Genomic DNA, 15,544 nt, shown 5'->3' with positions numbered 1-15,544 from the left:
TCTCTCTCTCTCTCTCTCTCTCTCTCTCTCTCTCTCTCTCTCTCTCTGTCTCACACACACACACACAATTAATCCCGCCCGCCCTTTCCATTTCTCATGTCACTCCTTAAAATTGGCTCCTTTAGCAAAAAAAAAGTCCTTATTTCACTTCTCTCTAACCCTAGTACTCCAGTCCCTGAACCTTCTGGGACACAAACGAACCGAGTAAGTATCTCTTGCGGCTAACACAGAGAATGTTGGCAAGCCATTTTATTTGTTACAGTAGTTGACTCTGGGGCTTCTTCTGCCATAAATATAAATCCAAGCAAAGACAGTCTGACAGGAGAATTCACATTAAATAATATAAACAAAACACTGGAAAAGGGGAAAATTAAAAATGGCAGATTACAAACAAAACAAGACAAAACAAACAAACAAACAAACCCCAAACACTAAGATTCTACTATGGCCTTACTAACAACTGATCAATGAACCAGACCAAAAATAACATAAAAGCTAAAACCTACAACAATATCAGAGTGCTACATTTAAAAAGGATTAATGATCACAGAGAAAACTAAAATAAAAAGGAGAGGAAATCAATTTAGGACTAAGAAAAGAACATTATCAAAATAAATGAGACAATCAGTCACTTGGAAGACAAATTTAGAAACAGAAAAGAGAAACTGAGGAAGGGAACTTATATATTGAAAAGAACTAAACTGAAACTGAGCAAATGAAGGAACAAGCAATAAATTAAAACATAGCAGAAAGTGCAACACACAAGAGCAAGTGGAAGAACACAATCTCTGAGATGGAGGACAGCATCAAGACAATGAAAAAGATGAACCTGAAGTGTCTGGAATAAGACATAGGATTTAAATTATACCACTGTCTCGAAAAAAAACTCACATACTTCATACAGAAACTATTTAGAAGGTATAAAGAAGGCCACTATAAATTAAGGGCAAATAAATCAACAAGAAATAACAATTATAATCATCTATAGGAACCAAACAAGGAGCTAACACTTTTGTCAAACAAACACTAAACATCATAAAAACCCAATGGGTCCTGCTATCGTAATGGTGGAAGACCTCAATACTAAATTCATTCTTAAAATAGGTCTTCCAAAATAAAGATTAGAAATGTCAGAGATAACCTATATCATAGGTCAACTATTAATAATTAACACATCTACAATATTCCAAACAACAGGTAGAAGGATGGGGTTTTTATCTGTATGGTACACAGAAACTTTTAGAAAATCTTAGTCTGGAGGGTGGTGCTGTCACACACCTTTAATACTAGCACTCTGTAGGCAGGCAAAGGCAGGGAGGTCAGTGAGTTAGAGGCCAACCTGTTCGACAGGGCAGTTCCAGGACAGTAAGAGTTGCAAAGCACAGCCCTGCCTAGTAAAGGGCATAGAACATACATGATTTGAAAGTTAAAAGAAGCCCACTCTGGTAGAAGGATAGGGTGCAAGTAGAAAAATGAGGGAGAAGGCTGGAGAAGAATCAACAAAAACAAGGCATGCTGAAAAATGACACAATGACACTAAATACTTTGCAAATTAATAAAACAATAATAAAAAGTAGAAACCAAACACATCATGGTAATGCCACTTGTTAACGTAAGTATAACTAGTGTTAGCAAAGATCATCATTTTGCCACTTACCTTGAATCGATTAGTAAACAGCTCCAATTTGGGGAATAATTCTCTATTGGTATACAGGCTTTGTAGAGCTTTCAAACACTTCAGCCTGACTTCCCCTTGCTTTAGAAATACAAAGAAAAAAGAACAAAACAATCATTTTCAGTGTTCAAGAGTTAAAAAACAAGACTATGAAGAGCAAAGTAACTCTCAGGCAAACTTATTCAACTTATTTCATACTTAAATACAGGATGAGAAAGACCAACTGCATAATCTGAATCAACATAAGGGTTAATAAAAAATGCCATAAAATTCGTAAGTAACTTAATAAAGTAACTTAAATTCGTAAGTAACTAAAACCATCAAATATTTAGAAACTATGCCTGATCGTGATATACTGTCCATGTACCTCTGTAGTATGTTAAATTTATAATCCATTTTTATAGGTAGAAAATGGTATGCTCACTTATTCTGCTTATAATTATAGAACGATACCATAAAAACAATATTCTACTAAGGGATAATCATTTACTCATCCAACCAATATTTAGTATATGCTTTTCTATATCACTGAGAAAAGAAAGCATTTAGGAAACCAGGTAAGTAACCAACTACTTAAAATCAAGACAAATTCTATGCAAAGAAGAGTCTTAGAAATCCTATCATCTATTCATTAGTAGAATACTCCAATATACTGACCTAAATTCTATCCCAGCAGAGAATATCCTTTAAAAAGTCTTCAAAACCATTCCTCCCTTCCTCCCTCCCTCCCTCCCTGTCTCTCTCCATTCTCTCTCCATCCTGTCTGTCTGTCTGTCTGTCGATATAATATATATGAGCACGATGTACATCAGATCTCATTACAGATGGTTGTGAGTCACCATGCGATTGTTGGGAATTGAACTCAGGACCTTTGGAGGAGCAGTCATCTCTAGATCCCAACACTTTCTTAATTTACAAAAATGTTACAGGTTAAGAAACTTGAACTTCATAAATAAAAAGACTGTATTCCACATTAAAAAAAATTGAATAGAGGATATTGGAGATCAAAATATATACAACATTATCTGAAATCTATGTAACACTAAGAAAGAAATCAAGTAAGATTGAGGTTTCTATGCTCAAAAAGTAATGTATTTTATCAATCCATTCTAGAAGCAAACAAAATTAGATTTTAGTTCTTAACTCAACAGTTTGTTAGCTGCACAAGAAATGTCAAATACATCAGCTTATCTAGCATTTATAAAATTTCTCTTAAAAATTAAACATAGGAGTACACTGATAAAAGTTTGAAAACAAAAATTAGTGGAAGGGGTGATTTTTTTTTTAAACATTTTAGATTTTTCTAATGTCACTATCTCCCATAGTCATTAATGGGATGAACAAATGGAAGAAAAGAGGTACGTATAATCACTTCGCACCCACAGCAGACTACTCAGGTCCCAGCCAAATCTCCATTACTTGGCTCCTTCTTTAGCCTTTGTCTATGTTGGCTGATGTTTGGTCTTTATTTGTGCCCTTTCAGAAGAACTGACCATACACAATAACCAGCCAGAGAAAAACTTCAAACAAGTGAGGATAAAGCAGTCTAACCCAGGGCTGGAGAAAGCTCAGAAGTCAAAAGCACCTGCTGACCTTCCAGAAGACCAGAGTTCAGTTCCCAGTGTCCAAACCAGGCTTCTTTTTTATTTTTTTTCATTTTTTAAAAGCTTTATTTAATTTTATTTTCTGTGCATGAGTGTTTTGCCTGCATGCTTATCTTTGTACCACATATATGCAGTGCCCAAGAAGGAGAAGAGGGTGTCAGCTACAGACAGTTCTGAGCTGTCATGTGGGCTCTGGGGAGTGAACCCAGGTCCTCTGCAAGAGATGCCGGTGCTCTCTGCACTGATGAGCCATCTTGCCAGCTCAGAGTTTTACATTGTCAGTCACTCAGCTAGCCACTAACGATGGGTGGAAAAATTAAGCCAACAACATGAAAACAAATGAAACAACAATTGAAACTAAATTAACAAGGAGTTGAGTTTTCATTAGTAATATGTCATTACACAGCGTCAGAGCAGTGCATTGATTTTAACACAGCTACAAAGGGACGCATCTCGACTGTGGTCAAAGGTTCTGTAAGTCACTGTACAGTAAGGAGCTGAACCAGAGCTCATAGTAATACTTCAAACCAGGCTTCTTATAACAGTCTGTAACTTCAACTACAGAGGGAATCCAGCGTCATGTTTTGGCCTCCACAGGCATGCACACACATGGCAAACATTCATACAACCATCGACATAGATATAAATAAAATGAGTATCTTTTTATTCATTAATTTATTTACATTCCAGCCATTAACCCTCCTCTCAGTCCCCCTTTAAATAAAATAAATTTTATCATTAAAATGTCTAATCTTTATTTCCTCTTTGTTCCATTTTTCAGTAATATATTTGAGGTGCAATTTATTTCCTAAATAAAGCACTCTGTGAAATCATATCCTAAGAAAAGAGCTTCCCTCAAAAGGCGTGGATAAGCAACAACAGAATTGATATAAAACAACTCTGAAATCATATTTTTGTTTGTTTGCCTTATGCATTATACTTTCCTCACTTTCTTATTGGCTGTAGCCAAATAAAAACCTCAATACAATCACATGCTATAAAAGGATGTTTTGGTCAAGGAGGGATTATGTACAAAATATATATAAGATTATAATGGAGCCAAAAAGTTCTTATTTAACTGTGGCATTTTAGCCATTAAAATACCAGTATTAGTGATGTGTTTGTGGTCATGACTGTGCACATAGAATTCAGGGTAATATAGAACATTAAATTATAATGGTTATTTGCTTCCTTATGTATCTACTGTAGTACATTATTTCAGAACATACACCTAAGAAATTTACAGTAAAATAGTATGCTGAGTTAAGCCAACAGCAGCCTCAAACATTTCATGTATATTGAGTTTCTAGTCTGTTTTAAGAGGCCCATAAGTGATTGATGTATATTATCAAAGTTGTTATAAATAAACTGTACATATTCATACACTGATGAAATGGTCAAATAATGCATGTTTCAGAACATAAATTTCATTAAGTGACCAATGACTCAGAATCAGGATTGGTTTATCATGAACATGACCTAACAGAGAAGATGCAAAGGAAGTAGTTAAGATCACACTTTGGACTAGATTACTTGAAGATCGTGATAGGTGACAGTTACTGATACAGAATAGCACCATATTTGCTAATATCCTTATCTGTGGCTGGAAGGCAATGTATGCTAGCTGTATAGCATTCAAATATTCGAGGGAGTGAGGTCAATAACAACTATAAGAACTGAAGGCTTGAGTGATGGCTGCCAAGTGTACTGGCTTGTTTTTATGTCCATTTCATATAAGCTAGAGTCAGCCTAGAGGAAGGAACCTCAACTAAAAAAATGTCTCCTTAAGATTGGGGTATAGGGAAGCCTGTAGGGCATTTTATTAATTAGTGATAGATATAAGAGGGCCCAGTCCATTATGGATGGTGCTACAGTGGGCTGGTGGCCCTGCGTTCTACAAGAAAGCAGACTGAGCAAGCCTCAGGGAACAAGCCAATAAGCAGCATTCGTCCATGGCCTTTGCATAGGTTCCTGTTTCCAGGTTGCTGCCATGATCACCTTTGATGATGAACTGCAATAATGAAGAGTAAGCAAAATAAATCTTTTCCTCCCACCTGACTTTTGGTCATGGTGTTTCATAACAGCAACAGTAACCCTACCTAAGGCACTGACACTAAATACTGTAAAGAGGAAATGGAAGCCACAGGTCACTATTTGGCCAGTCCAAGCCAAATGTTTTTGTTTTTTGGTGTTTTTTTTTTTTTTTTTGACAAAAATGTCAAGAGATATGTATGTCTTGTAGATAAAGAATTGATTATAACAAAAGTCATATCCAATTGCAGAATGAGAAAATTCCAGAGCAAATACAGAAAGAGCAAATACTTATAGAGAAAATCTCTTATGCCAACAAATGAATTATGAAAGGGAGTAGACTCAGCTGAGAACTTTAATTCCTACCTTCCTTTAGGATTTGTAGGCCTGAAAATGTGGCTCAGATCTTCTAACAAGAAAATGCATGACTCCTCCCACCTTGTTTTTGCTATGTCTAATCAAGTATTTATCTTTTTTCTTCAGTTTAGCTTTTATTTTTTTAAATTTTATTGGATATTTTATTTACATTTCTTTTTTTATTATTAGATATTTTCTTTATTTACATTTCAAATGTTATCCCCTTTCCTGGTTTCTCCTCCAAAAACCCCTATCCCCTCTCTGCTACCCCTGCTCACCAAAGCACCCACGCCTGCTTCCTGACCCTGGCATTCACCTACACTGGGGCATAGAGCTTTCTTCACAGGACCTAGGGCCTCTCCTCCCATTGATGACAGACCAGGACATCCTCTGCTACATATGCAGCTAAAGCCATGAGTCTCACCATGTGTATTCTTTGGTTGGTGGTTTAGTCCCAGGGAGCTCTGAGGGTACTGGTTAGTTCATATTGTTGTTCCTCCTATGGGGCTGCAAACCCCTTCAGCTCCTCAGCTCCTTTCTCTCTCTCCTTCATTGGGGACCCTGTGCTCAGATGTTATCCCATTTCCTGCTTTCCCCTCTGCAAACACTAGGGCATTGAGCCTTCACAGAACCAAAGGCCTCTCGTTCCATTGATGCCAGATAAGGCCATTCTCTGCTACATATGTGGCTTCAACTATTTATCTTAAGGGCAATGCTGAGGCCTTTTTCATAATATACACAAATCTCTTTTGATTTTTAACCAGGCTAAGACAAAATATCAACGTGGAAAAAAATGGAAACATTGGCTCATAGAGACAGAAATAAAGAGACTAGAATAGAGAAGATAACGTGGTATCATCTAACCATTACAGGTAGCCAGGAAATACTATTGTATAATAATACTTTAACTTCAGTGTTTCATGTGTGGAAAATTTGCTCCCCAGTGTAGTACTACTGAGGGTAGTAGAAAGCTAGGACACCATACCTAGCTTAAAGCTAGTAGATTACTTCTTGAGAAAATAGATGGTTATATCAGACTGAATCTCCTGCTTTCTTTTTCAAAGTTAGCTCTCTTAAACCCACTTCTACGTGTGCTACATACAACTGTCATGTTGGATATGGTCAGAATATCCTCATTAGGACAACTGAGCAGAGGATGTTTCCTGATCTTGGACATGCAGCTTCAGGTATTCTGTCACAAGAAACAAAATGGACAGTACAGTACAGAAAAACTGCAAAGAGTAGCAATGCTGAAGGGGAGGTGGTAGAGAATCTATAGAATTGGCTCATAGATTATTCTTAAGCAGCAAGACAGGTGGAAACCCAAAACAAGCACTATGCACACACAATGAAAAAGACATCATCAATTGGTGAGCAAGAATAATTTTCTAAATGTAAACTCATAACTTTAGATGTAAGGTAATACAACCAATTTCTATCCAGACTAAAATCAAACAAACATTCTAGAAAATTCCTTTATTAAAGTTCACAGGCCAAAAAATTTAAGTACAGAAGGATAAGAATAGAATTTTATTTTCACCTTGTGCACTGTTAACTCTCAGTGACAACTCTTAATTAACTATTCTCACATCTTGGTAATTTATATATCACATGACTAGCATAAACCATAGGAATTCCCACCAACTAAATTAGTAGATATCCATGAAAGTAAGTTAGAAAACCATAAAATATCTTCTTAGAATGAAATTCCAATTCGGATACTTGATTTTGGGGACACCAATATTCTCCACACCAAGTTTATCATAGTACCATAAAGATAAAGCACGCCAATGGATCACTACAACTAAGACTCACTGAATTCTATTATAGTATCTAATTTTTATTAATTGACCCATAAATATTTTTAATAACTATATATGGAAATAGGAAAAAACACTGACTATAATAAATAGGGGTATATGTATTTGTTATAAATTACTAGTATTTCTGAAAAGTTCTCTTTGCGAAAAAAATTTTTAGACAGCATGGTAGCACTTGTCTTAAATCCCAGCACTGGAGCCAGAGGCAAGTGGATCTCTGTGAGTTCAAGGCCAGCCTGGTCTATAGAGCAAGTTCCAGAAAAGCCAAGACTGACACACAGAGAAACCCTGTCTTAAGAAACCAAAAGGAAAAAGATGTTCTTCAGAATGCAACAAGATTTCTCAGTAGGTCAAAGAATTTCCTGTGCAAGTCTGATGATCTGAGTTCAATCCCCAGATCCCACACTGGAAGAAAAGACTGACTCCATTCCATAGAGTTCTGACTTGCTCTAGGGGATCTGACATCCTCTTCTGGACTACACAGGCACCTGCATACATACAAATAACTCATTCTACCACCGCCACATAATTAAATATGAAAGAACTTTGAAATTGGTAATTGTTGGGAAGAGAGATAGTCCCACAATGAAGAATACTTGTTTCTCTTGCAGAATATACATACTCTGGTTCCAGCACCCACACCGTGGCTTACAGATATCATTAACTCCACTCCCATGGAAGCTAACACTCCATTCTGACCTCCTTGAGTAACAGACATGCACAAAACTCATATACAGATTTAGGCAAAACAGCCATATACATAAAATGAAATAAAAATAACCTAAAGTATTTGATTAAAAATTAATGACTTTTACAGTAACACCATCAAATTATTATCTTCCCAGAATTGGTGGTCATTTATAAAGAGCAGTTGAAGTTGCTAAGTGTTACATGAATATAGAAAAATACTCTTGGGGGATTGGAGGAAGAACTGAGATAGATGTGAGAGAGAGTAAAAGCATTACAATTTAAATGCATTCAAAAGACAGCAACTGACTTATTTAGAGTATATCAAAGCATTCATGTGGATACACTGTGATTCTACATTCTTTCAAACTGTAAAAAGCTATTCACAGATCAACCTAAAGAAGACAAAAATACAAAGGTCTAAATTCACATGAAGAATGTACATGAAAAAAGTTGACACAAACAGTAATATGTAATTCAGTCTAAAATTACATATTTTCCAGATATTTGTATTCAGAGGGAAAACTATAACATCCTTAGAATGTGGTACGGAAATGGAAAATCTGTGTTAAGCAATCAAGCTTTGAAAGTCTGTCTGTACACATTCAAGAACTTTAACAGAACTCTCAATGGTAACTGCAACAACAGTGGGAATTTTCAACACTAATACTACTAAATTTTTAGAATGTGTTTATTATTCATTCGTGTCTCTATGCACACATGTGATACTATGTGTGAATGTGTGTGTGTGTGTGTGTGTGTGTGTGTGTGTGTGTGTGTGTGTGTAGGCTGGAGTACAGTTAAACAGTACTGGCTCTCCTTCCTCTATGAGAACTTAAGTTTCCAGAATGGAAGAACAGGCATCTTTCCCTGCTGAGCCCTCTCCCTAGCATTAACTACTAAGTACTTTTCTAGTAAACACTGACAGTCAAAAGACACAGAAAACAAGTTTTCAAATATTATTACCAAATTTTTTTCTAGACCTACAGATGTAGTTATATTTCAAAAATACTTTAATAGCTGTATCTTATTCAATTAAAAATACTAGAATTTAAAACAAACTTACAAAATTCTTATATTTATAAATACCTGGTAGTTAAGGTAATAGAAATACCATTATTTAGCAAAAATTCATTAACTTATCAATCCTATATTTTGTTATTTTGAGGATTTCTTGTAGGAGTCAAAGTCATAGGACTTCTTTTAAAACCAAGTCTTTTTCTAAAAAGCTAGCGATAGATCCATCTAAAAAAGGCTTTATTAACTCAAGGGCTCTAACAAATCTGCTTTACCTCTGACTCAAAAAGTCATATTGTAGCCCCAACAGAATTCCAAATGAGAAAGCTTACGTAATTTTTATAGACAACTAATCCCCTTTGATCCTTTACATGGAGACTATTACCTTCTTGATGGTAATGCATACACTCTCTTATAAGGACAGATATACCAGGTTCCCAGTATAATTCAAGATAGCATTGCATCCAAGGGAGACTCATAAACCACTGTATTAAATTTCATAATGGTGATCAATAGTTATTTGTAGTATCTAAAATTTCATATTACTATATATCTTAAAAAAACAATAAGCTACTGCAATTTTGAATGTTGTCATGTCAATATTCACAACACAAATACTTCTTCATCAAAACCAGAAGTCACCAACTTACCCTATCATGAAGAGTCCATCCTACATATTTCAGGTAACTGTCATTTAGGAAGGCATCGCTATACATTTTCATCCATACTCCAATTTCTTCAATACAGATGGCTCGAATTTCAGCAATTGCATCACTGGATGAGGCAGAGGAAGACAAACCTCTGAATTATACAGAAACCTGGAAGGTATTCCAACTAGTTTTCAACAAACGTAAATTATATTCTTTCCTTTCTTAAGACAGGGTCTCAAGTTATGAAGTCTAGCCTTCAAGTCACTCTGTAGCGAGGATGACGCTGAACCTTTGGTCCCCATGCCTTCACTTTCCAAGTGCAGGGATGACAACCAAGAGCTGTGCTTACAAGCAGTTTTACTCAGTGCTAGTGACTTAAAGTTAGGACAGCTCTGTATTAACTGGGATACATTTCCAGTCCAATATAAATATTGCCTTAAAATTTAAATATTATATTTATTCAATTTGCTTTTAGAGGGGCTGCACATATGCCATGGCATAAGTGGGAAGGCCAGAAGAGAACTGAACAACAGTCAGTTTTTTCCTCTAACGTCAAGGTTAAACTCAGGCAGCCTTGGCCTCAAGAGATTCCAGTGAAACATCTCACCATCCCAATGTAAATATTCTGAATACTGTTTTATACAAACACTGCAAAAGGTCTTTAACACAAATATCTTCTTTAATTTCATTTTTATAAAAGCATAAACTATAAAATCCAAGCATAACAAACACAAACATACTTTCTTCATTGGTGCAAGAATGACACTTAAGAGTTTTCAGACATAACAACTACAGTTCTCACTACTGTTAAATCATCTGAGAAAGACACAATGTGACAAGAGTTCAAAACTATTTCTAAACAACCATCAACCAGTATAGGCTTGCACAATTTTTAATGATGAATAAGACTAATTTTTATGACCACCATAAATTAATTTAACAAGGCAAAATCATATACCAGCCAATTATTTAGAGCTGCATAATAAAGGCTTCAGGAACAGCACCATCTGCTTTTTTTAGAGCACTGAGGTTTGACTTCCAACATCTACAAGCAAGTTTCACAACCACTTATAACTTTACAAATTTCAGGGGATTGGAATGCTTCCTTCAGGCCTTAGTGGGCACCGCACTTGCCTGATATACAAACACAGGATCAGGTAAAATATGCCCAACACATAAAATAATAAAAAGTAAAAATGTAAAATAATTTACAAAACTAAAACCCTTTGAGACATTTACTGAATTGTAAGAAAATCTGTAGTTTAGCTTGTATTTCTACGAAACATTTCTCGTCACTTCATTCATATCACAGGTCTTTCATGATTAGTTACTTTATGTTTTAGGCTGAACAGTGAAGAATCATCCATATTAGTTAAAATAAAAAAGAGACAGAAAACTCATACAATTTAGAATTATATCCATTTATCTCAAGGCATGCATTAATATAGTTGTCCTGCGATGATTTTCCTACTCTAAGATAATTTCTCAAAAAAATTAATTTTATCTTTTTATTTTTTTATCAGATTATTAGTCCTAACTTAAAACAAAACAAAACACATATGGGTGCAGCACAGTAGCACAAGTCATCAATCTCAGACTCAATAGGCACAGGCAGGAAGGTCCCTGTAAGTGTGGGGCATGATCAACATAGTGAATGCCATGGCAGCTAGGTCTACAGAGAAATCAATCAATCAATCTCTCTCTCTCTCTCTCTCTCTCCCCCTCTCCCTCTCCCCTCCCCCCGTCCCTCCCTCCCACCCCCCCAAAAAAGAAAAGTGAAGAAAATAATATAAATACTAAATCTTTTGGCGTTCAATCACATTTTAAGGTTCCTCATTTATTATGGTTAATTTTAAGTAACTTTAATTCTTTAACATGGTATCATTAAAATTAATATTACAAGTAAAATTCAGCTGTAACTTTGCATTAAGACACATCTCCATATTTATTTCTTTGCAACTTTCCTGTCTTCATACTCAGATAAATTATTTGTCTGTCTCTTTCCTATTAGGTAAGGTCTCATTGTATTCTATGGGTCTCAACCTCATGACAATATGGACATCAGTCTCTCAAGTGCAGCAAAGCAGGTATTTAGGTGAGATCAAATTCAGGTCCTCAGACTTGTGCACCAAACACTCATATTGGTTGAGCCATCATCCCCTCACCCTTGTGTGGTGTTTTCAAAATATATCCATAAAAACATGATAATGGTCTCTCTGGTGGGTATTTGTTTACCTTTTCTTCACAATGAGTAACCTAAGTGATGAATATAACATGGTCAAAATGAAAAGTTTTGATTCCAGAAACTAAGTAAAAAAAGACAGTCTGAGAAATTTGTCATCTCTTAGCTACTGATCTCTCCCTGGGAAAGGTACTTGCCATATGGCTAGCACTGAGGTACCTTTTGGGGAGTTCCACGGGATGTGTAACTTAGGCCTTCTGCTATCACTTATGTTGAGCTAAGCTATCTTAGAAAAATATCTTCCAAATTCAAGCAGGACTGTAGTTTGAACAATGTCTCTAACTTTAAATTCATTTTGACATATAAATTAAAAATTAAATTATAAATATTAACGAGGTAACCTGTGGTATTTCAGTAGATATATGTATTGGATATCGTTTAAATCAGACCATGCATAGATTGCAAATATTTACCATGTAAATAAAAAAGATCCAGACTACATCCTGTTCCTTACCCTGTTCTTCTGCTGTCTTTCTTCTCCTCTGCCCTGCTCCTGCTTCTTTTATTAGTGGTGGAGGCCTTCTTTAAAAATTTTAAAAGGTTCTTATTAGGCACCCCAAACCTACAGCACCCCCAGCAATTTTGTGATTGGAGGCATACTGTTGTGTTTTATAAAAATAAAGACAAGGACAATGTTTGGTGGATGTGTAGTCAAGTGTGGGGGAGCCTCTGTGGGCCCGTGCTGAGACACTCCTCCCCGTGAGGAAACAGCCACATGATGGTATGTGATGCTATCACTTATGTTGATAGCATTAGTAAACAATAATTTGCAGGGCTGTGGTGGCGCACACCTTTAATCCCAGCACTTGGGAGGCAGAGGCAGGTGGATTTCTGGGTTTGAGGACAGGCTGGTCTACAAAGTGAGTTCTAGGACAGCCAGGGCTACACAGAGAAACCCTGTCTCAAAAAACCACCCCCCACCCCCAAAAAAAACCAAGAAAAGTTTATTCAGGGTATGGGGGAGGGGCAGGGAGGGATAGAGGGAGCACACCAGCACACAGAGGAGCACGGAGCCAGGCCATAAGCACATGGAGAGAGGGGCTAGAGGACAGAGGAAGAGCAAAAAAGAAAAAAGGGAGAGGAGGGCTAAGCTACCCCTTTTATAGTGAGTCAGGCATACCTGGCTGTTGCCAGGTAACTGTGGGGCAGAGCCTAGACAAAATGCTAACACATACAGCACCACAACCGATTGGAAATAATATAAAATGTACAATTATAGAGACAACTATCTAGTTAGGCCACCCCCTAATTCTTAATCTATACAAACTATGACATAATAATACCTGCTTTATAATGCCCTGTTTTGGGGTATTTTAATTAATAAGAATGTTAATCATTAATCTAATAACAACTAGCTGTCGTGTTGTTGGGCCCAAAAATCAGTTCTCTTTCGTTGACAGAGTTCAAATGGAAGAACAACACCTGCATCACCCATGCCTGTAATATAATAAACTGACTATATATACTGATTATTCTTTCAAATTTAAGTGAAATGCCTTTTCTTTATTACTGAGATAGATAATTTAGTTAGGGTTTCTATTGCTCTGATAGTACATGAACCGAAAGCAAATCGGCTTATTTCATATAACAGCTTGTAGCATATTATCCAGGGAAGTCACAGCAATCTGATGCGCTGCAGAGGCCATGGTAAAAAGTTGCTTACTGGCTTACTCTGCATGCTTTCTTATACAGCTCAAGACCACCTAGCAAGGGGTGGCAGAGCCTCCTGTGGGATGGGCCTGCCCACATCAATCAAGAAAGTGTCATACAGATTCACCTACAGGCAAAAGCAACAAAAGCATGTCTCAATTAAAATTTCTGTTCCCAAGTGACTCTAAGCTTGTATCAATCTGACAAAAAGCTGGGTAGCACAGAAAAGATACCTAACAAAACTTTTCTGTCCTCTAGGAACTAATATACTTTAGTACATAGGGTGTAACATTGTGCAATAGTTGTTTCAAATAATGAGTTGATTACAACTGTTGATATAAAAATATTTTTCAGAGCCCTTACTTTTCATACTAAAAGTATTTTGTATGTACAATCTCTACTTTTAATAGCTCCATCTCATTAAGACTGGTATTCTAAAGAATCTGACAGCAAAAATATAAATATTAAACTAAAAAGCAAAAAAGTTAAGACATGATGAAAAATAATAACAAAAATTGAAACACAGATTAATTTTCAATTGCAATTGACAATGGGATCTTGAACAGCAAAATGAATTAAGGATAATCTATACTTGATAACTTAAAGAAAACCACCTATAAAAGTACAAATCTGGTAAAAAAAATATATTAATCTTTTATTTCAATTTTATAGTGTGAATTGATCATGTTGGTTTCTATGGGGAAACCTCACTAATTGACTAACTGTACTAATAATCTGAGTATGGGGAAGACATAGGGCTTTAAAACTAGATTTAGATAGCTTTCTTGACAAACACGAACTTAATTATTTTCTGTTTACAATGAAATAAGAATGAACTCTAGTCAGTTAGAAACAAAGGTTCTTGTAATGTACTGATATCAACTTTTCCTGTAACTAGATTAAACAAGTTATTGCAATTTAAAATCTGAGGTAGAAACTAGTAGTTTTGTTGCTTATATAGGAGAAATTATAGCAGCTCTAAAGTGAATAATTCTGTATGTTAAAAAGATCTATTACATAAAGTGCAGCACAAAATGAATTCCTATCTCAAACAATTCTATGTAAAATTTTGCTCTAACAATTTTTTTTCTTAAAAAAGAACAACAAGAGAGAAATTGTGTGAAGACCTGTGTGTGTGTAGGGGATAAACAAAATGAACTCAGGTGAATTTAAACATCTAATGAAGTTGCTGACACACACATATACCATCTTTTGTTACATACATTGTCAATAAGAATTTTAAAACACAGAAAGTAACTCACAGTAAGACCTGAAAATGAAATTTTAAGTAGAAAGGGAGGTTAATGCGCTCCAAGGACATCATGTTGAGAGGAGTCATAGAAGACTTCTGAAAAAGCAGTATATATACCTGAAGAACTGAGAACCTGTTTGAAAACTAAGTTCAACTATTATTTCAGCCAAACAACTTATTTTAAATGTGTTGTAATATCACATTTTTTAGACTATGGACATGATCATGTAGCAGATATTTTCTTAACCCTGGAATAAGTTTGAAGGAAGAAAAAAAGCAGTAAGTTTATTAAATTTGATAACATGATATACCTCGATTTTGTTGCATTATGCATTAGTGTAAAAAAAAGTGACAACACCTAGAAAAATCCAATATGACTGTATCTAAAGAGTCTACTAAGAAACACAGACCTAATATCCACTTATCAGTGAGTACATATTGTGTGAGTTCCTTTGTGAATATGTTACCTCACTCAGGATGATGCCCTCCAGGTCCATCCATTTGCCTAGGAATTTCATAAATTCATTCCTTTTAATAGCTGAGTAGTACTCCATTGTGT

The 15,544-nt window shown here is 35.7% G+C and overlaps 1 protein-coding gene across 6 annotated transcripts in view; it reads right to left on the bottom strand.

Moving 5' to 3' along the window:
* The window catches only part of Stag1 (stromal antigen 1), a 315,222-nt gene that overhangs the window by 108,759 nt on the left and 190,919 nt on the right, over positions 1–15,544 (bottom strand). For all 6 annotated transcript variants that reach the window (XM_021171588.2, XM_021171587.1, XM_029481814.1 and 3 more), the window contains 2 exons: positions 9,842–9,965; positions 1,658–1,756 (listed from right to left, as the gene is read on the bottom strand). In XM_021171588.2, coding sequence (XP_021027247.1) covers positions 1,658–1,756; positions 9,842–9,965 — 223 coding nt within the window. The remainder of the gene's footprint in view (positions 1–1,657; positions 1,757–9,841; positions 9,966–15,544) is intronic.

Source organism: Mus caroli, chromosome 9 (genome assembly GCF_900094665.2).
Source record: "Mus caroli chromosome 9, CAROLI_EIJ_v1.1, whole genome shotgun sequence".
NCBI classification, from domain to species: domain Eukaryota; kingdom Metazoa; phylum Chordata; class Mammalia; order Rodentia; family Muridae; genus Mus; species Mus caroli.
Note: the sequence above shows the minus strand (reverse complement) of the source record. Positions and strands in the feature narration are given on the sequence as shown.